The 23700-nt window shown below is 38.8% G+C and overlaps 1 protein-coding gene across 1 annotated transcript in view; it reads right to left on the bottom strand.

Moving 5' to 3' along the window:
- Nucleotides 1-23700, bottom strand: part of Gpc3 (glypican 3) — a 338342-nt gene that overhangs the window by 113357 nt on the left and 201285 nt on the right. Inside the window, exon 4 of the mRNA XM_021153008.1 lies at nt 4709-4842. Within this exon, the coding sequence (XP_021008667.1) occupies nt 4709-4842 (134 nt within the window). The remainder of the gene's footprint in view (nt 1-4708; nt 4843-23700) is intronic.

A 23700-nucleotide genomic window follows, 5' to 3' on the forward strand; every position in this document is an offset into this window, starting at 1 on the left:
TGGTCTACAGAGTGAGTTCCAGGACAGCCAGGGCTACACAGAGAAACCCTGTCTCAAAAACAAACAAACAAACAACAACAACAACAACAAAAAACAAAAAGAAGGTAGAAGGAAAAAATCATAGACCTACTACCTAGAGATACTATGTTGATACGTGGATATACTGCCTTATGTTCGTGGTTGATTTATCATTAGGTTTTTTTCTGGTTCTTAGAGTATAAATTCTTCAACTGATTTTGAATAGAGTCAAGACCTGTTTGTTTATAGAGAAATCTCAGAATTATGAAACAGAGGCTAGGGATGTGGCTCAGTGTCAGAGCACCTACCTAGAATGTACAAGACCCTGAACTTAATGTCACAAATCAGCTGCTCTCAAATAATTTCTAGCTTTGTGAGACAAAATGCTATCTGTCCTTTAGAGAATTAAGACTGGGTCTTTAGGACAAATACTATACTGACCAATCCCTCAGAGCCCCAAAAGACATTGTTAGAGTACTGGATTATTGCTTTGCAACATCTTTTGTATCACCATGGTTCCCAAGAAACACTTTGACCTTGAAAACAGATGCAGTCATACTACTTTTGAAGGTAGAAAAAAGACTCTGTAAACTGGGGGAGAGTCGATGAGCTTCCAAAGAACAGTGACAACAGGTAATAATGTCCGCTGACACCGTGGTAGCAGAGCGTAGCAGGAGTCATTTACCTCCTGCTTGCTGTGTTTCCTTTCTCCTCTTCTTTGTCTTCTGTTATCTCTGCTCAAACTTGCTCTAGTATGAGAGCTAAGTATACTTTATTTTTATGTTTTCTTAAATGAAGCTTCACAGCATCTTCATGCATATAATTTTAAAAGACAATATGTTGACTATTTTTATTTTTCATTTTTAATGAAAGACCCTTGAAACTAGGTGGCATGTTAATTTTCTCAGATTTTTTGTCTTTGTGTTGGTACTCCATACAGACAACTTATGAACTAAGATAGCCTGTTCGGCTGAGATTGGAGAAATAATTTGACTTGAAAGGAATGTGTTTTGATTCTAATCTAGGAATGTGACATGTCATTGACATAGAAAGGGTACAGCTTATGGCTCTCACGTGTGACAACTCCAACATTTGCTTATATAGCATTTCAGCTTAGGAAATGGTATTTTCATAGAAATTTTCATTTAGTGTGTGAAATGTGGAACTAAAGGATGGGGTTCCTTTGCAGGCCTGAGCCATTTGAAAGTATTGGATCTTGGTGAATGTGATTTTCCAAAGGGGCATCCATCATTCCAGAGAGGGCATCCCCAATTTCAGATGTGGAGGAGAGGGCTGCCTTCACTTTCTCACATTGATCTCCTTGGGCAGGCATCAAAGCAGTGCTAATTGGAAAGCACTGCAATTTAAACAGAGCCTTTCATCCCCGACTGCAGATCCTGAACGTCCCCCTTCTCAGTAAGGTTTCTTCTTTCTTTCTTTCTTTCTTTCTTTCTTTCTTTCTTTCTTTCTTTCTTTCTTTCTTTCTTTCTTTCTTTCTTTCTTTCTCTCTCTCTCTCTCTNTCTCTCTCTCTCTCTCTCTCTCTCTCTCTCTCCCTTCCTTCCTTCTTTCCTTCCTTCCTTTCTCTCTCTCTCTGTTCTTTTCTTTCTTTCTTTCTTTCTTTCTTTCTTTCTTTCTTTCTTTCTTTCTTTCTTAAGATTTATTTTATTTATGTGAGTACACTACATGCATACCAGGATGGCATCAGATCTCATTACAGATGGTTGTGAGCCACCATGTGGCTGCTGGGAATTGAACTCAGGACCTCTGGAAGAGCAGACAGTGCTCTTAACCACTCAGCCATCTCTCCAGTCCGGTTCCTTTTTTTTTCTTTTCTTAATGTAAAGTAATATGATGTCATTGTTTTGTTTTGAATTTGAAAAGACAGAAAAGTACAAAAACCAAAGCAAGCCAAATTTGAATGGTGCGAGATCATAATTGTAATGGAGGGAGACTTTTCCACTTTAACCACAAACTACATCTTTCTGCTGCTACGGATACTATCATTCTTTGTCTCTTGCCATTGCCTTTGCCTGAAACACCCCTTCTGTCCTTTATCAGTTGAATTCCTGCATTTAAAAGCTACCTGATCCAAGTAGCCATTTTTGATCCTCCCAGAAAGGGTGTGATCCATCCTTCCATCTATGACACTGTTACTATCTTCTAGGTAGTTCTGTTAGGTGACTCAAATTCAATATAAGGTATTATTCGTTTGTATGTCTGTCTCCTTAACTGGACTGGGTAGGGTTCCTTTACTCATCATACCCTAAGTCTTGCACTTGCACGTAGATATGGTTGAAGGCTTTTTATTCTAAAGTCTTATGTGGGAGTAGGATAATGTCCACCAGACCAGAAACTCATTTACTGACTCATTCAATATATATTCTATTGCTTCCAGCAGAGACTGAAAGATACCCCTGAACTTACAAGGCTGCCTAGCAAAACTTAGAGCAGTGGTCTGAGAGGAGTCAGGAATTCGCCTCAGGTTTGGATCATGGAGACATCACCTTCTAACTTTTTTCCCCTGTGTAGCTTACTAGTGGTTCCTAATCCATTGACCCTTCAGACTAAGTCAGATGGAAATTACAGGAAGCAGGAGGCTCCACTATTTATAGGGAATTTCACAAGGGTGGAGGGGCTTTATCACAGGTTGACATTTGCCCCAGAAGCTTGGTGTAAAGGTTCTGGGTGGACTATTAAACTACCAATTCTGGATTTGAAAAGTAAAAGGTATTACTCATGTGTTATACCAAACAGTATCTAGGCTATGCAAAGGACCCTGTATGCAGTATCACAAGTGAGGTAGGTTATGGACAAATTAAGAGGAACAAAGAGGAAGAGACTGAAAACCCAAGTGTACTGAACATACCAGTGGTGGAAAGGGCTGTAATGAGCAGATTGCTTCTATTTTGATGCATAATGAGTGCACAGTATTCTGCCTTCCATGGTCTAAATTTCTCAACAGATATTTTCAACATGTATTCCTTAAAGAAAACGTCAATCCTGTACACAGACCACCAGTCGAGTATAAAATTGCCTTTAAACAGAGCTACGCTATTTCTAAGACTAGCTGTGTGCTGCAAAGTACCCAGTTGGGGGCAGACAAAACAAACAGATGATTTCTGAATACTTCCAAAGGGATCCTGTGTTTCTTTGTGTGCTGTTACTTTAATAAAGCAAAGGTCTTTTCAATTTATAATCAGAACCCAGATAGCTTGCTAGCAACTTCCACACATACTACAACAACATTCCCTTCTAATTGTTCTGTTTGTAACCCCTGATAGATCTTGGGCATGGGTGTTGAAGCCGAAAGATGAGCACATTTACTCCCCCCCCTTTTTTTTGGTTTTATGAGATAGGCTTTCTCTGTATAGCCCTGGCTGTCCTGGAACTCACTCTGTAGAACTCAGAAATCCACCTGCCTCTGCCTCCGGAGTGCTGGGATTAAAGGCGTGCGCCACCACGCCTAGCTTTTTCCCCCTTTTAATTAATTAAATTTTTTACACTCCATATTTTATTCCACCCTCCACCCTCCAACTTTCCACATCCCACACCTCCTCGCCACCTCTCTGTCTCCATGTGGATGCCCCCATCCCCAACCCCACCTGACCTCTAAACTCCCTGGGGCCTCCAGTCTCTTGAGGGTTAGGTGCATCATCTCTGAATGAACACAGACCCAGGAGTCCTCTGCTATATGTGTGTGTTGGGGGCCTCATATCAGCTGGTGTATGCTGTCTGTTTGGTGGTCCAGTGTTTGAGAGATCTTGGGGGTCCAGATTAATTGAGACTGCTGGTCCTCCTACAGGATCTTCTCCTCAGCTTCTTTCAGCCTTCCCTAATTCAACCACAGGGGTCAGCAGCTTCTGTCCATTGGTTGGATCCACTTTTGTTGAGCGTATGAAATGCTGAACTGATCATAGTAAGAAATGTACACAGGTACTAACATTCTTCCCAAAGAATCTTGTTATAAATCCAAATCTATAGCTTTTTCATTTTCTCTTACTATCATTTCATTTATTTGGAAGTTGCCTTCAGGCTCAAAAACAGCTCTAAACAACAGAGTTGGTCACAAGGACAATTCTTTGGGTAGCATGATTTTCTTAAGTGTTGTGCTAGGCTTCTAATGTGATTTCTACCTCTTAACTACAACCCAGAGAAGCTTGAATACAGTTGGAGGGAACCTGAGTAAGGGTGGGGATGGGTGGGAAGAAAGGGGATGAGAACCTGCATTTTGGCTCCTGACTGATGTTTTAAGAACTATGAAAGACACACTCAGTTTTGTGTAAAATGTTTCATGTATGTTCATAGTGTCTCGCTAAGCTCCCTCTGGTGAACTTACTGGTAATAATGAGAATAACCATAAGATAGATCATTGAACTATAAGATCTTGTAAGTAGAAAATGTTTTTTTTTTTAAATAAATGAGGGGTCCTGATTAGGGAAGCTCATTCTACCCCATGTTGCCCAACTAGATATTTATACCTGGAAAGTTTACATTTAAATATGCCTTAGTTACCAGTAACAGTGTTCTTTAACAGAGACAAATTATAGATCTTAATTAAGCATCCTAAGTCAGAGGAACTAAATAACATGTACGTAAGAAACTTTACTCCAATGATTTTTGTCCTGAAAATCCAATGGCTAATTGTATGCTGAAATTGCGCGGGGCGGGGTGGGGGGCGCATTCTCTCACCTTCTTCGGCTGGATAAGGTTTCTTCATGTTCGACATGAGCGACTTTTAATATCTTCTTGTCAATAAACAGATCTTCAGGGTAATAAGCAGATCTATATTGGCGTTGCTGGGAGTGGGCACACAACTTGCCAATCTGAAAAGAGAGAGAGAGAGAGATGTAATATAATAGTACAATCATCCATGGATATGATGGCAGAAACAGATTTGGAAATGCACTACAATTTCCTCCCCCAATTTCCTTTCAAAGAGAACAGTCATTAATAGAGTCAAATCATGAAATAAGGTTTTAGGGCAAAGAACCAGAAGTGGAAGGGAAGGCACTCCATGGATGAAGAGTAGTAGAACCATTCTGAGTGCAGTCTACTCGGATGCTTAAGTAGAAAGGGAAAACACAGTCCTCACACTGCTGAGATCTTTCGATGGCACTTGTTGTTTGTTTGTTTGTATGTATGTAGAAGTTCACAAAGGGCAATTTAGCAAATTGAGACCATCTGAAATGGGAGGTGGAATGGTTTTGGAGGTGGCACTGAGTGGCCTCTTGATAGAAGAGCAGCCTTCTGGGCACACAGTGTGCCCAGTTCTTACAAGTGTGTCTTACTAGACTCAAGTTAAAGTGTTTGGAAAACTGTCCGTATAGTTGTTCATGTGCATTTCCTACAAAGGCATGAGGGAAGCAAGCACAGCAACCCACCCATAGGCAGTATCATCATCTGTGAGCTGTGTATCACCTAAATAACTGCAGGATTTGATTAAAAGAGCAAAGGTACTTAAGAAAGCCAGATTCCCTCCTTCCTTTCTGCTACTTGTCACTCAGCCATTCAGAAACATTTATTGGATACTTCCTTCACACCTACATGGCAAAGAATTTTAAAATAAGATACCTGCTTCCTTGCTTGCTTAGCTCCATTCTAACTTATTTCTGTGATTATATTACTTGCAGACTAATGCCTAAAACAACTTCCATATAAATGTGCATATACATAAGTATGAATATCATCTTTATTATATTACTCCCTGTGCCAGCCACTATGTTAAATAATATCACCTCTGTAGATGCAGAAATTGAGGCTCAAGGAGGTTAAGAGACTTGCCTAAAGCAAATAGACAGTGGATTCACTTGACTACTTTTGAACCCATTAGCCTGACTTCTAATCTTAACACAATCCTGCCTCCCTACAACATGATGCCTGCTATTTATTTGTTTACATTTTATTTTGGAAATAAAGATTACCAACCTTCAATGTCACATCACCGACTAACACAGCTCAGGTGAATGTACAGGCTGGAAAGCTCTGGGAAAGCTCTGGAAGCATCTTGTGAAAACTGATTGTGTGTCACTTCCATGCCTTCACGGAGTTGACTTTATAGTCTCGTAGGCAAATTAAGTGAATTGAAGGGATTTTCTATTTACTATACCAAGCCCCAAATACCAGTCTAAACCATTGCTTCTGTGTAGTCATCTAGCTTCTGGATATTTCAGGATGGCCCAATAGCATTTCCTGGATTATCTATGTGTGCAAAGAGGCATACATGTCATTTAGTTTGCATAGCAATGGAAGGCTTCCCACACAACTTCTTGAGTTAGAAAACATATTAAATGAGCAGCAGAATTACTTCCATTTATGTTCAAACTGGCTCTCCTCAATCATTTATCCTAACCTGGAAAACAAACTGAAGATCCTAGGAAGTACTCCATCTGACTTTGGAATGCAAGATATTGACATCTTTGCATGTGCCTATGCCATGCTATTTGACTTGGGCTAATTCTAACTCTATGTAAAGAATCTACAGTCTCTGAATCCATTCTACCTCGGGAGTCTGATAGGGTGTTTTAGGCTAGGGGCTGCCTAACTGTACTTAGGACTTGGTTTCTATTCATTTTCAAAGCATATGCTGTAGACACAAATAACTGGCAGACTGTACATTGTAAGTTTATGTCCAAAGGCAAATACATGTTTATCACTATTTTTAAACTGCAGGTAAACCTTTTTTTTTTTTTTTTTTTTTTTGGTTCAAGTGTCTATATGTTACATCATGAGCATAGATCAATGTGAGGGTATGTTTTAATGGGTTCAAAATAGCAATCACATTCAGGTGCACAGACCAGGTTCTGTTTAAGTGTATGTGTCCCAGATACAACACCCAAATGAAAATCTATTATATTATGCTGTCTAGTTGAAAAACTTAGCTGTAAGATGACCCTCTCCAAGGACAATTGATCCTTTGTATCATCGAAGTTTTATTGGACCAGAACATGACTTTGTATTTATTCCCACCCTGGACTCTAGCCTACTAGCATGTGGAGCAGATGAAGCAAAAGTAGGAAGTTTAAGCACAAAGAACAAAGTATCCAATCAGTAGTCTGATCTTTCCTCCCAAGTTCCCAGTCTGGCATTATCAACAAGACTCCCCAAGGCATTGTGTGGGATAATAGACAAATGATGGGTTCTTGCTAACACACCTAGCTCCTATTTAAGATGTACCATACCTTATCAGGCAGGCTGTATTTTCTTCCACCAATCTACCATGAAGCCAATTCTTCTCTCACACAAAGCCTTTGCCAGGGATAGCCCACTCCCACTTAAGGTACACCAAAACCATCATTCATCTCCACTCTCTAATTTGGAGGCAAATATCTCGAGCTTATTGAGAGAACTGACACTAACAGAAATCCTAACTTAAAGAGATATGGCATTCCCATGGAAGATGGCCTTTCAGCTTCTCACTCTTGAGCTGCACTCATGAAAGAAGCCAGGCTCTCAAGTGGTGTTTTGGAAATCAATAGCCTGCCTAGAAGTTTTAAACTCTTAAATAAGAAATGCAATCCGATTTCTATCCCCTGAGTAATGTACTTGGTCGAGAATGCTGCTACTTTTACATTTGGCTAGTTGAAATAAATTTATTGGATAGGTGGGTGTCTTTATCCAAAGTCTAAGAATTTAAAACCTTTTTGTTTTTCCCTGAACCTAAAGCAAAGTCACATAAAAATTAAAATTAAAAATTAAAAAAAATTGTGACCTTTCTTTAGGTTCAGGAAAAACAAAAAGATTTTAAATTCTTAGGCTTTTGATAAAGACAGTTCTAGCAATAGGCAGAGCTGGGATTTTTGACACTGGTTTTTCCTTCTTCAAAACATATTTTTATTTTCCATGGACTGTTCTGTGCCCTAAGTTCTCATCAACAACACAGGTTCAGGGGTATCCCAGTATTGGCTTTGGTCAAGATCTGATATCTTGTAAAAAAAAAAAAAAACATTATCCACAATGTGAGAAGAGTACCAATTAAGAAATAAAGTAAAAAAGGTACAGTTATTTAAGTCAAACAGAAAATGGGCATCCAATTTTAATCTAGCTCTCAGGCAAGGTTTCCAATAGTAGCTGATAGTGGGATGATTTAAAACCTCTTTGGCTTGCTAGGTAAGAGTCAATTAGCAGCCATACTAAAGCATTGGGTGTCAAGTTCCATTGATGCAACAGCTCCCAAAAAGGCACCATCTGCTGCCTCCAATATGTCCCTGAAACCTTGCTCTTGAAGAAATTGGGTTCTTGAGTCAGCCAAAAAATCTTTTGTAAATTTCTGTCATTTAACTTACTCTAGGCTGATATCTGGCCAAAGTGTATCCTGTAGATTTATCCCAAATGGAGATTCCCAGCTCACCCAATGATAACAAAACGTCAGCACACGCAAGCTTTAACTGTCATAGTCTAAAGCACAAAACTGGAGCTAAGGATGCTGTTATGACATGAATATATATATATTTCTCAAGCTCCTCCTTCTCTTTGTTGAAGCCAGATATACATGAATATTTATTTGTGTAGTGAAGTTGTATGCATGTGACACAGCACATATGTGGAGGTTTAAGAACAACTTGTGAGAGTTATTTCTCCCCTTTCGTCTAGTGGTTTCTTGAGATGTAACTCAGGTTATGGGGGTTGGTGAGGCAAGAAGCTTTGCCCCTGAGCCATCTTGCTGGCCCTGAATCTACTTGGTTTTATTTTAATGGGTTGCATAAGGCTATTTTTTCCCTAAGTACAGTCTCTCATTCTTTACTAACCCTAAGGAACCTTTAGATTTTATTTCTTAAGAGATTAAATGGGAGCTAGAGAGGTGGCTCAATCATTAAAGTGCCAATGATGGCAAGAACAGGGACACATGGATACCTAGCATCTTCATGAAACCTGTTGACCGTATCCCCAGAGTTAGAAGACATGTACTCAAGCATATCTCTGAAGCCCATTGGCTAGTCAGCCTAATTGAACTGATGGAGCAGTACACTCACCAAGAGATCCTGTCTCAAAAATTAAACTGATAAACTATTAAGGGAGATATCTGCCGTTCACTTCTGCCCCACCCTAGTCAGAAAATCTGCAATGTAAGATATAGAGGTGTATGGGTAGTCTAAATGTATGTGTTCTAACTTAGATAATAATTTATAAAAGAAGGAAAGAATGTGAGAGAAGAGGGAAAAGACGAGGAAGGAAAAATAAGCAGAGATCAAAAATTTATGGGTGACTGAATGGCACTGCCCTTGGAAACCTGAGAGTTTGTCAGGGGATGAAGGCTGTAGTTCTGGACTCTGTGATCAAAGTAATTCCTTTTTTTTAGGAGCTGTTCCTGAGGCCACCATGACTCTTTAGCCTCTGGAGGTATCTGCAGTTTTAGTGGCTTATAGAATAGCTTTTATGCTGGTGCCCGTCTCATAACTGTGGTACCAATGAATATTTTCTGAGAACTGTTGCTCAATATTTGTTATAACTTTAGTCTTTGCTTGTAGGCTGACTCATTAGAAGCCCGAAGAACTCAAAATGAATTTTCCTGTAGGATAATGTATATTAAATATGAACTGGGCTCTTATGAACTACTTTGAACAAATATTGCCCATGAAATTTGCTTGGGGGTATCTTAGACTGAGGATGAGAATTCTAAAAGTTTATAGTTAAAACACTAAGCTTTCTTCTCATAAACTATATTCTGTGTTGTGGTACACTTATGTTTAATTAAATCTTAAAAGGTTTCAAACAAAATATACATTGAAATGATCAACTTTTAAATAGTCTTAACCATACCTACTTAACAATTCTGCAGGTATAATAAAAATGCTAATGTATGTTAATGTTTAGTCTGTGGTTAACGTTTTGTCTTGTTAATTTCCCCAGGGCTTTTATTACTGATTTAAATCTGCCATGCTACTCAACTGATTGCACTGCTTCTGCAAACTGCATGGAAGAAGCTCAAATGAATCCTGACGAACAGAAACGAACAAACATTTGGCTAAGCCAACCATTCTTATTATATGTGGGTAATTGTTACATACGTTTTTGTACAACGAGATGGGCATGACAGGCATTTTCCCATTCATTTTCTGTACAGAAACTATGCATATGAGCATTAAATTAATTTATAACCTTGTACTTGAGGAAGCACATCATTATTAATTAACTATTGATTGATCTGGATATAGAGCAGAGAGGATAATGAACAGACCCTAGTGCCAATGTGTTTTTTTTCCCCTACCCCAGACATTTTACTGCGACTCATTATTAATTGCCAGGCCATTAAAGTAAAAGCTCTCTAATAATTTGCAGTGTATTAGGAATCGAGCTATTTTAAGAAATCAGGTGTCATTAGTTGAACATTTTATATAAGTCATCTCTTGAAATTGGAATCTAAGAGGGGGGAAAAAATTGAATGTCCTAAGGATCAGATTGCCTTTAATTTGGGGCACATCACCATATTAGAGTAAGAAGGACAGTTTGAAATCAGGACGCCTGGGGTTTTAGTCACAGCTCATCCTCTGACCATTTCAACACATCAGACAAGATATTTAATTTCCTTGCATCTCTTAGCTTCAGCATCTTTAAAATGGAGGCAAAGGCAATGCCTTCCAAGCCTGACTGCAAGACAAAGATGTAGTAACACAATGGGTCCAAAGATAATGCCACTCCTATCTAGACTAACTTATTGTATAGGTACTGTGTAAGTTGGGCCTACTTACCTTTGACAGTCTGCCTCAGTGTGCCATAGTCCTGGCTTGGATGGTCAAGTACATCCATAGCTATTATTAATTCCCATTCAGAGGAGTTCTTACAGTCATACCTGGTGTGTTGTTGTGTCTCTTTTAAATTGCTTCCAGTGTACTTCTTAAACTTTAATATAAATATAAATCGTTCAGCAATTTTAGTCACATAGAAGTCTATTCAATAGACTTAGGCTGTGGTCTAAGATGAGTAACAAGACCCATAACCAGAGATTCTCAAAGTTGTGGTCCTAAAACAAGTAGCAATGTTGTCTTCATGGACTTGTGTGAAATGCAAATTTGAGGGCCCAAACTCAGACACACATTGTTGTAAACCCTGGGAGCAGGCCTTGGCCATCTGTATGTTCTATGCTGGCCTTCAACTCAACATCCTCTTGCATTGGCCTTACAAGTACTAGCATTAAAGGTGTGTAGCACTGTCTGGCTATCATCATTATAACCTTCAGTTTATCTGTGTGGAAGTGCATACAGCTGTAGTTTATTTTTCAATAATACTGGATTTCTAAAAATTATCTCTAACACATTACTATAGAGGCTCATGCCTTTATTCTGAGCACCTAGGTGGCAGAAGCAGGTAGATCTCTCTGATTTCCAGTGAGTTTGGCCTACAAAGAAAGTTGTAGGACAACCATGGTTACATATTGAGTTCCTTTATTTAAAAAAAAGTTGTCATAGAAGAGAGGAATATATTGATTACAATTATAATTAATAAACAAAGTTATGGGGGTGAGTGATATAGGTCCACAGTAGACCACTATTCTAGCATGAATAACTAGGTTTGATCATCAGAATACAGGATGTATGGAGAAGGGAGACAGAGAGAACATGAAGTTCACTGGGTAGGAAGGAGGGAGAGGGACTAGGGAGAGTTGTAGGATGGGAAAGAATATGATCAAAATATATTATATTCAATTCTCAAAGAATAAACACATATATTAAAATACAAGTAATTGAAGTTATTATGTTTTCTATAAGAAAACATTTAAGAACGGTATTACCTTCCAAGCTAAGCTGTAGAGGTATCTTGAATTCAATCATTCTCAGTTTAAAGAAAATGGAATTCAATATGTAAAATAAATGTTATGAGCTTTCTAAAAGTCAAAACTGTTCACTGTTTTCAAAGCAGAGTTGTAAAAGTCAATGAAATATCTGAAATGATAACTCACTGTGTTATATTTGCCAGAACAGTGTACACAACAGGGGAAAAACTAATAAAACTCAGCAGGGTTCACACTGCTCCATGCCAGCTCAGGGAAAAGTCAGTAGATAGAGTCTTGCCGCTTTTGAAGGAGAGAGAGAAAGAGACTAAAGTCTGAACTGCAAATGTAAAAATGAAGCAAATATATTCTCCACAGAGTGTACTTTCACCCTGCAGATGAATGAACCCACAAACGTGGGCTGTGGTTACTATTTTGTTGCTATTTATTTGTTTACAGCAGTAATTGATCTTCCAAGGTCTATTCTATGAAATCTTCATGTGCGTGTTGGGGTGGGGAGGATAAGGCACTAGTAGTATTCAAGTATCCAAAGCACTGAAATGGGTTTAAGATTCAGAGTTCTCTCAAATGATTCTGCACTGATAGCATGCAAGCTCTAGGGTGGGGGATGGGTAAAGTGATGGCACTGTAGCTTGTGTAAAGGTGGTGACATGAAACTGCAAGTCATTGTAGTTTTACTGCCAAGCACTATCCTTAAAAAATAGCCAGTCTTACTTAAGAACACAATTGAACAGGCAGTAAAACTCAATTGACCCTTGACTATATGCCTTTTTGAATACTACATGCATAATGAAATGGGATGTATATTCAATGTACTCCCATCTCATACTGAGGTATGATAGTCAACCATTGAGTTATGATATGAACTAAAGATTCATGTCGCGGAACACTGTTTTTACTTGGAAGGCTGGCACACAGAATGTCTTCAACTTGAATACTGGCAGGCATTTCCTCAGAACTGAATGTGCAAGCCCCTCCCTTTAAGGAAAGCACTTGCCAGTGTTTCTAGCCAGTGATCACATGGAAGCAAAAGCTGCATGCTACAGCCAGATCCATAAGAGAACATGTAAATGGGGGATGGGGGGGTTCATCATATAAATTAATATAGAACACAAACTGGTAACAGAAAGAAGGTAATAGTTAAAAGTGAAAGAAAGAAATAAGGTATAAAGCATTTAGAAAAACAGTTTACAAAATGAGAGCTACAAATTCTATTTGACCAGTAAGTATATTAATGGTATGTGCATTGAATGTGCCAATCAAAAGGTAGAGATGAATCATCTGAATCCAGAACAACATGGTATAAGTCTATGTTTTTACAAAGACATACAATTTGCATTGAAAGTAAAAAGACAGGGAAAGATTCAAGCATTACCATCTGTAAGCAAATAGCTGTGGTAATATAAGATAAGATACTCTTCAGACAGACGAAAATTATTAGGAGAGACAACAAAAGATTAAAGTGTCAACTCATCCAAAAGATAACGCAGCGTATATGTACTGGAGCTAAGTTATGTGAAGGAAAACTGTTAAATTTTAAGGGAGAAAGAGTCAATTCAACCGTAATATTTAGTTTTCCATTATCTCCTTAAATAATGGATGGAGTAACCAAGCAGAAAAGCAACAAGGAAATGGAAGAACAGAATTCTAAGGAGATCACACGGACATCTACAGCACACAACAAAACCTACTATTGAGTACATGTGAGGTATTCTTTAAATACTTATTATATTTGTATAGATGTATTGTTTGGATGCACATCTGCACACTGCTTACATGTCTAGTGCCCAAGAGGACCAGCAGAGGATATTGGATTCCCTGGACTGAGGTTCTACATGGTTGTGAGCCTCCAAGTTGAATCTACAGCTACTGCATGTAGCTGCTCTCTTCCTGGTACCATCAACCCAGCATCGCTGCTCCATCATGCTCACCTCAGGCACTGAAATGACCTGAAACCTCTGAAATCATCAGCAAAACTAGACAACTCCTCCCTTTAGGTTGTTCTTGTGTTTGGTCACAGTGACAAAAAGCTAACTAACACACATTATATATAACAATGAACTCAAAGTCAATATCAACTCACATTTAATTGTTAAAAATCTCTACCAAAACTGTGGGAGGACACATAGATCTAAATTTTTGTGGTCTTAAATCTGGCGCTATTTCCTTAGCGATGGTAACTAAGAGGAAGAGGATAGAGGACAGATCAAGTGGATGGTATGCAAATTAAAGACTTTATGCTTCAAATTGTTCAAGTAAGAAAATGAAAAGACAATCTACAATCATAATTTAAAATCATTTATCTGATAAGGGTCTACTGCTCTGATTATATAGAGAGCTCTTGTAACCCAACAATAAAATAACAATAATACACACATGGTCACTGTCTGATGAAGCCCTTTACTGTTTGTCTCTTCCCTGGTCCAAATCCTGCGCCTGTGCTTCATTTTTATAACTTTTTACTTTTCATGCGCTGGTTCAAATTATACACAATTTAGACTCGAGTCTGATTTGAAAGTCTCTAGAAATCCATGGCATATAAAATTAGAGCAGAGTAATGTGTACTCTTACAGACAACCTTATCACCAAACTCCGTAACATTTCTGCCTTCCCAGCCTACAAGGACATCACCACAGAGTCCAGGATGTCAGGACCAGTCAACTTTGATTCTTATTTTCTTCACTGCAAGTAAATTCTTACTGGCTGAAGGAATACTAAATGATGAATTAAGAGGGAAAATGTTAAAACACACCTTAGATCATTTTCATAATCTTTTTGTAAGGAAATAATAAAAACCTACTGTATTCAACCACACACCATTCCTAAGATTGGATGAATGGCAGTGCACCTGATAGGCAGCAGTGCTGTTCCAAGATTGTTCTGATTGTGACTTCAGTCAAACTGATTAGCCACTGTCCATCTAAATGAAGACATCCTTGCTGACCAATACCTTGGGCCTTTGCTGATTGCCCTCCACAGCAGATAGACCTTCACTGATTGGTTTTAGCCAAAGTTATAATCAGGACCACTTCTGAGATAAGTTCTGAAAAGAACATGATTGAAAGGAGTGAGAAAATCAGGTGAATTGAGAAGCATTGTGACCTCGGAACAGAAATAGCTCTGAGAGACTCCTCTCATGCAGATCCCTCTGTGTCATCTTAGGCATGTCCCTCTGTGACAGCAGCACTGGACATTCCTATCATCTCAGCTCTGCTTCTCTACATGTGCTATTTTCACTCTCCAATTTCTTCTTCTGATGAGCTCCTTAAATGTCAGTCATGATTCCTCATACCCAAGACTTACTTCTCTCTTTGCCCAGTCTATTAATGAGGAGATCCCATCATGAAACCTTGTCATTTAATCCAAGTATTTACATAACTTCAGCTATACTGCATGAGTTTTCACACGGGGACAGAGGACCAATGTTTTTCAATAGTGTAACTACTGGCAAGGCACTTGTGTTCCTGTAAACTTAACACCCACATGTGCTCCTATAAACAACCTTCATGAAACTCGCTGGTTCACATGTATACACAAAATCACAGGGGACTAGAAAGGGGAATAGTTGAGCAGAAAAAAAGGTATTAATGGAAGCAGGAAGAGAACAAGATATGTGAATAGGGACAGTGAACATGATCAAAATACATTATTCATATGTATGAAAACATCATAGTGGAACCTATCATTATAGATAATTGATATAAGTTAACAGAACAGAATATAAAAAGTAGGGCCTGTCTTATTTTTAATTTCTAGTGAAGAATGATGGTGCCTTTGTGTGAAATGTACCTTATGAGTCGCAAACTTGAACCAAGTTAATTACTATTCTTTTTCAAGCACAGAATTAAGAGCAGAGCTACAGGGTGAGATTACAATCTTCTGGGGGCACTCCCAGCTCTCTAGGCCTCAGTTATGTCAGTCATACAGCAAAGGGGATTGGATCAAATGATCACCTCCAATTGCAGCATCTTAAAATTCTACAGACCTCAGAGCAAAACCATAAAAGACTGGGAAGTAATTTCGAGTTACCCTTTCCCATCATCCTGCCATTTTTGTCTCTGGAGATATTTCAGCAGCCATAATAAAATGTGCGACACCCACACGGCGACCTAGTTCTCTGGGCTATAGTCTTAGAAAGGCTTCATAATTGAACATTTGGACATGAAAAACAGTATTGTAAAATAAGCAACTTGGAGGCTATGCCTGGGGGCGGGGGATGAGAGGCCCCATCGGAGCAGTGGGGCTGCAATGTATTAGGAGAACACATCACCTCTGGAAGCTGGGTGAGATGTGAGATTCAGGCCATACAGTCTTCTATTGATTTCAAATGATGACCAGAATATTGCAGCTAGAAATAATGTCAGTGTGGCAACTTGCACAAATCATCTAGCCTCTTACAAGAGAATTTTCTAAGCAAGTTTCTTCCCGAGGAAAGGTACATTCAATAAAGAAGCAAATCCTTCCGATAGCATCATGTAGGGGTTGCTTGCACCAAACAAGTGCCCTTGGTTAGGAAAGATTGATAGGTAGAGTTAGCATGGTTTCATGGGTTAGATGGCATTGCAAAGTCCCATTTGGGCTAGGGACGCATGAAACCCACTGCTCCACTTGCAGAATCAAATTACTTCATTTTGAAGTCGATTTATAGGGAATGAGCACAAGGCATCAAAGACATGGGTTTGGAGGAGGACAAGTGGGACAAAGAAATGAATTACTGTGAACATGCCTAAAGAAGAGAGGGAGAAAAGTGATGCTTGCCTATACATAGTTGGTGTTAATATTCTTCCAGCTTTTCCAAGGAGTTAGTCTCCAGTCTTTTATCACAAGGAAGAGAGAGAAAATGAGATTCTCACCCTTTACAGAAAGGGCACCAGTACTACTGTAGGTAATGCTGCCACAGAGAACAAGTAACCAACACACCAGAAGTCCTACAGTCACAAGGAAAAGACAGCATGATGATTAGCCTCCTTTGTATTGACTTTTCTTTAACAACTTTTGATTAACTGACAAAGCAGCACATCTCTCTTGCTAGAAACATGAAATCACATGCATCTGGCGCCAAAAGAGGGGGACTAAAGCCAGACACATGAGCACTCTATCCATTCAGTTTCATTAAAACCTCACTGCATGTGCTAAGAGACATAGTAAAAGCTGTCTTTTTTTTAATAAAGGCGATCTCTTCATTCTCTGTTTTCTTATCTAGGCTTCACTAATATATAAAATAGTATCTGACTCACGTCTTGCCACCCAACTGTAGCTAATAACATACATGAATCAGAAAATGGATGCTTTTGATTTGAACATTGCCAGTATGGTAACAAAAGAACACAGTAGCATTCAGGTTATTACTGCTCTGCAAAAGGACACTGGGTAGGGCCCCTTAGGACACTGTTTCAAATATCAACTCCAGGCAAGGGAATCCAAATTAATGAGTCATCATAAACATTCAAAAAGCAAAGAATTCAATAAAGATCGTAAAGACATACAAAAGAAGAAACAATGTCAGCAAGGAATTAGTATTCAGTCATCTAGATCATGTCATAAAAATATCCCTCATATAAATGTCGAGAAAGCGAACCAGGTTGGGAAGAACTCTCTGGAGTGTTTTTTTTTCCTGTATTGCCTAGTCATTCACTTTCCTAACTTACTCATCTGATATACAATCCCCAATCCCTCCATCCTCTTGTCTGACTCTCTCTCTCTCTCTCTCTCTCTCTCTCTCTCTCTCTCTCTCTCTCTCTCTCCAGGCTGCCACATGCCTGTCATCTCTCTACCTTCCTACTTTTGATTCTCTGTGTTCAAACACAACTTCTTTCCCCAACTCCTCTACCTCCATGTTCATGGATCTTTCTACTGGCTCCCACCATACATCCAAAGAAGACACATTCTACCTGGATGGGCTTGTACTTTACCACTGTGCTAGGTACAGACACGTTCTCCTTGTCAGAGTCTCCCTCCAGACCTAGCGTCCTTATCTCCTGATCTCCTGATCTTTGTATTTATTGCCTTCATATCTAAAATGTATACTCGTGGAGTTTTTCCTGGGTTAAATACTTGGAAATGTGGACAGGCAGCAAGGTGTCTAACTTAAGCTCCAGAAAGATTGCTGCTTGGTCTCACTTCTCCTGCTTCTTGTTAAAGAGGAAGAATTACTTTGTTTCTCTAATTCTCTGCATCTCATCCAGAAAAATGTGTGTGTGTGTGGGGGGGGGGAAGCAGCTCTGCTTTATGAGGCTAAGGTGAAGATTATGTGAAAGAACACAGACAGAAATGCTAGGAAGGAAGCCACCTAGAAAAGACACTTAATAAGCAGCCATTGCTTTTCATGGTCTCTTCTCTTTACTACATCCTATCCTGTAACTTACTAAAATCATTAGGGCACTTCTTAACTAACTCTCTCCCAACTATTTGATGTCGTGGCTGTCTCATGATTCCTCTACTCTATCCGAACTTCTCATTTCCTTGTTGGTGAAACAATTGGATTATACTAAGGATTTCTAAGGGTCTTGAAAGGAGTGTTGTAACCAATAGCCTGGGTTCCAGTGGTTCCCAGGAGCCCAGTGTTGAAAGTATTGCTTCTTCTTAGAAACCGTATGTTTTCTAACATTTCTTAAGGGCATTTTGCTTTGTACTTATTTGTTTTCTGATCAGAGAGCAATGCATGAGAAATAGTTAAAGAAAAGACATTTGCCATTTCAATGAAAATCTCTACAAAGCAAATCCTTATTCCTACAGTCTAGTGAAGCCTTGGCCTTTAGATTAAAAACATGAAAGTGACATATGGAGCCTTCCCATCCCCAGAGAAGCACGCCTTCTAGGTTCTATTTATTGGCTTCTGAAAGTTTTATTGCATTTCCACTTTGATTCCTGCAACCTCTCCTAAAGGCAAAGGAAAAGTGTGAGGTTGCCTCCAGTTCTCCCCACATGCAAACAGTGGCCCGTGGGGCAATAGAGATCCCTTTGGCTTCACTTCCTGGACAAACAAACATCTGTTGCTAGAGACAAACCACTTAGTAGCAGCTTTTCCTGTCCAATGAAATGGGAATCATTTGTCTTCCATTGTGCATTTTCCTTGAGGGACAGAGATGGGGAAGAAGAGAGAGGAAGAAAAAAGCAATGAAAGGAGGGAGGAGGCAGAGAAAAAGAAGAGGACTAGAAGGGGCTATATAAATAGGAAACATAAGTAATTTCCTTCCAGGATATACTACCCTCAAGTGTACACCAGAACTCATTATATGAATCTCTGCTACTGACAATGAGTGAGTTTATTCAAAACCATCTCCAGAGAAAGGCATGTGCCATTTGTCTAGAAAACACAAGGTCCTGAGTTTGCACCCCCTGCACCCCTGTCATGCCCCACTCTGAGTTTGTCCAAATCTCTTCCAAGTACCTTAAAGCCTATGAAACAATTTAGTCGTCTCTTTGAATTAACATCTTCCTTAGCAATGTTTATCAAAAATAATGATTGGCTATAGCCTGGTTTTTAAAATTGTGAATGCATCCCGAGACAAGCACATTTTCCTGTGGAAGCTGGCAATTAGTTATTTGTAGGCAATTTATGCTTAACTAGAACCTGAGACTCGAAGAGCAATACATTGAAAAGCTCCACATTAGCTCTTCTACAGGGCTTTCATGAGAGCTTTTAAAGGAAACAGTACTCATAAAACTCAAGTAGGAAAATTATTAATGATGCTCAGGTCTCTTAATGAGTTCTACACTCCACTAATAGCAATCTAAAAGCAGTGATACATTTTTATAGAATTGGTTTCATTAGAACCAGGTTTTACTTTTTGTCTTGATTTTCTATAACTAGTCTAGGCCCTACCAAGCATTCAAATTCCTTCTCCTCAAACTCCCTCTGTATGTACAAGGCAGGTTCAGTGTGAGTTGGCTGATCTTTCCAGCCGTGCTGGGGACTGCTTGCTGCCAAAGTAGCTGGAGAAAAGGCAACATTTTTTTTTAAAAAAAGAAAAAAAAAAGCCTTTCTTTCCAGAGTTCTTGTAAGGTTCCAGGACCCGGGTGGCTTAAGATATATTATCAGGGCTATTGAATGGGCCCTGAATCACAGAAAGAAAACCTTCTTCCAGTATTATTCCCCAGTTTCTAGTCAAGCCCTAAGGTTCTGTTGTCTTCCAACACCTGCTATGTATTTCTTAAAGACCCTTTGCTTGTTGTGGTGGTGAACAACTCCCCTAGGACACCTTTTCTGACCTTCTCAAGTGTGGCTGGGTAATGCCCGTTGCTGTCTATGTTGCTGTAATATTGTGCATTGACCGATTTCTCTTTTGGTCACTGTATCCCTCACTAGATTAGGAAGTCTTTTTGAGAGCAGGTGTTAGCAGCTTCTATTATAGAGATCCATAATACTTGGTACAGAACGTATTAAAATACTCACTGAATATCTGTGTGAAATTGTGACCTTGATAACATTGGCTCATCCACTTAGCCAAGTATTTGCTACTAGAGGAAAAACCCTTATCAAATGAAATCTGTTCTCTGAAAGTAACTAGGTAACAAAAGAATGTTCATACACACTGTCAAACACTTAAGAAAACCACTTAAATGTTCATTTCTATCTATATTTTAAGCACTCATTTAATTAACACTGACACTTTGAAAGTCTCAGAAATAATCATGATCATTAGTGTCAGCCTGACAAAGGTATGAAGAAAGTTTCTATAACATCACCCAAACTGCTTTCACAAGATGGTCTAGGAATAAATAGCTCACTGTGAAATTTATGTCTTTCTTTATATATTAATCAATGATACAGTGGAACTCTAACAAGGTTAAAAGTGTTCTCTGATTTCCATGATAAAGATAGGCTCAATCAAGCAGCCTACCAGCGTACCAATGCAGGTCATTCAATAATTCAATTGTACTAATGACGATGGCATGCATGCAAACAAGAGAATGAAACAGGCTGAGACACCAACCTGGGAAAATGCTTTCTAAAAAATAACAACAGTGATCGCATCATGCATTTTCAAAAGCCCTTGCAGCATGCATTGCAAATGAAATGGAATTTATTCCTCACGGCCCAACAGATAGCTTTTATTCTTGCCTATCCATTACATGTAAATTACACCTGCTGACCTTTAATTGACTGTAACTGAAACACATTTTGAGCAACAGTTTTTCATTGCTATGCTTAGATGTGTGCCCAAGTTGGAAGAGGAAGAGAGCAGACTGTTTTAACAGTTTCTATTCACCACTGCTATCGTGAATAGTACCACCACATCTTTGCCTCAATTGCGTATTTATACTTGATTCTCTCCTCATCAAATATTTCTCAGGCAACACAGATGCAAAACTATCTTGGCATGGAATTTCATCCTCTGCCTATTTTATTTCTGTTCTTCACAGAAAAATACTCATAATGCCCAGTGTGCTGAAATCTATAGTAATGATGTGCCTATTGTGATCTCTGGGAATTCTACAATCAGAACACAAAGCAAATCAGGAAGTTACTTCAGACGCCAGCTTGAGTATTTTAGGTAGAAGGAGACAGAATCATTGAAAGAGATGGGTGATACAGTGCAAACAATACTAGACTGATGGGCAGAAGCCAGAGATTTTTGCCCTGGTTTGCCTTAAACTGATACATCTTTGGCAAACACCTTTTTCTGATCATATGCTTCAGTTTCCTCATCATAAAAGTGAAGAAACAAGGCTAGATCTTTAGAGATCTTTCCAAAATCTCTCTCTGATTTAAATGTAAGAGGAAGAAGACAACTTGAAGAAAAATAAGAAAAAAAATACTTTACACTTTAATATCAGGTAAGAAAAAAAGAAAGATCAAGAGAATGGAAAAGGCTGCAGGACCAGACAGGAGAAAATGGAGTTGATAACAGAAAGAAAAACAGAAACACACAAAGGTCCCAGCTTAAGGGCAGCATTTCCCTCTGGAGCTCCTAGAAGGCATCCTTGGGAATTGGGAAGTGCTTCCTGGAGCATCCCGGAAGGAAAAGAACCGGAGCTTACAAAAATGCCATGAGACAGGCCAGAAAAGCGAAGTTCTGAGTCTGTGATCAGTGTCTTAGTTTATGGACACCTGTATATATTTCAGGCTGCACTATTATCTATATTTATACACTGAAGTGTTTCACAATCCCCTGTAAGTTGATTTCTCATTTGTCCAATTAGCCAAGCAGTACAAAGCAAACATCTTGAAGTATTTATAGATCTTTCCTTTGATCCCAGAACTCACAGATGCCACATAGGTACCTACTTTGTATTTGTTTTTTGTTTTTTTTTCTGTTTTTCTAACAGGAACAGAAAGTTTTGGACTCCCTTTGCATAGTTCCCCATGTTTTAGCTCTCACCTTCCTAGACTGTTGGCTGTTTTCCCACCGTTAACCAATTAAATCTCCTTACTCTGGCTTGAAAAGATAAAACAAGGAAATGTCTTTCCTGTCTGTGTTAAGCCTTCCTGGCTGCTGGACTGATAGATTTGTTTTCTTTTTATCCACTAGCTGCTTTCATTTGGCAGAGTAAAGCTCCCAAATAGACATCCTCACTTGCAGCCTCTTGAAATTTGCATTTTATCTTGAATATTACATTTAATGAGTCTTTCTTTTTCCCTTTTGCATTCTCTCTTCAAAGTTCAAGATGAAGAACCAGGAGAGCTGGCTATGCTGGGTGTTGGTGATGATTCTGGTTGTCTCTTGGCACTGGGAGGTCTAACTCCTGTAGCAAAAGATGTTTGTGAGGAATGAAAGGGGGAACAGAGACATGATAGAGCTTCGGGGAAACCTGCAGGTTCAGGGACCCAGACAAGAATCTCTGAAACAAACACTAGAACAAGAATCTAATCACCTAATCTGGGCAAGAGGTGAGGAGCCTCTGTAATCTCGACGACAGGCCTATGGAATTATCAGATGGGAAGCTGAATCCACAGTCACCATGAAAGTCAGACAGGAATGGGTGAGAATGTAATTTTGGAATGGAAAAGGGAGTCAAGAGCAAAACAGAAAGTCAGAGATCGCAACTGGTACACATGGGCTGCTCGAAATAGAGCAGATATGGGATTGAGGGAAAAAGAAAATGCAAAAATTAGATGAAAGAACAAATGACAATTCTTTAAACAGTAAAGGCATATATATATATATATATATATATATAAAATATGCATGTACATAAATTTATACAACAACAATTAATGAAAAATAGGTCATGAATTTGAAAGAGAGCAAGGAGGGGTATATGGGAGGGTTTGGAGGGAGCAATCAGAAAGAGAAAATGATGCAATGTATTATAATCTCAAGAAAAAGGAATTTTAACAAATGAAGGTAAGGCTAATGAATTTTCAAGTGATAAGAAACATTTAATCATTTTTATGATGAGTCCAATAAGAAAAATTAATAAAGGGAGATATCAGAGAACATATGCAGATGACTGCACTGGTCTCATTGTCTTCCAGCATTCAGCATCTTCCCCCCACCCCCAAAATGAAAAAGAATAGGCTATTTAGGAGGAGGTGGTCTTTACACAGTCAGTATCACCCACAGTGGCTCAGACTCCTCTTGTTTCTGTATCTTTCTACTTTTCTCCTCATCCTTTGCTTTATTTTTTCTTTGACGGGGATCAATTTGAGATTTACAGCATCAAAACTTTTACATTTTAATTGTGGGAGAGGCATGGTTTCTTTCTGTCCTATATTTCAATGTATCCACGGGTAGGGTGGGGTAGAGAATCTGGTATCTAATCTTTCTTTTCATCAGAGAATAGAATGGTAACCCAAACCCCAAAAGTCAGAAAAGTAATAAAAGGGGAAAAGAATGTAAGCAGAGTAGCTATGAACAGAAGAGACATTTTAGCAATAGAATAAAAGCTTAGCATTTAAACCAAGAGGATATCAATAAATTATCCCAGAGATATATAATAGACATCTATTCATTTTTATACTAACCTAAGTTTAATCATCATTTAACAGTGGTACCCAGTAAAAAGCAAT

The sequence above is a fragment of the Mus caroli genome, chromosome X (genome assembly GCF_900094665.2).
Source record: "Mus caroli chromosome X, CAROLI_EIJ_v1.1, whole genome shotgun sequence".
In the NCBI taxonomy this organism is placed as follows: Eukaryota; Metazoa; Chordata; class Mammalia; order Rodentia; family Muridae; genus Mus; species Mus caroli.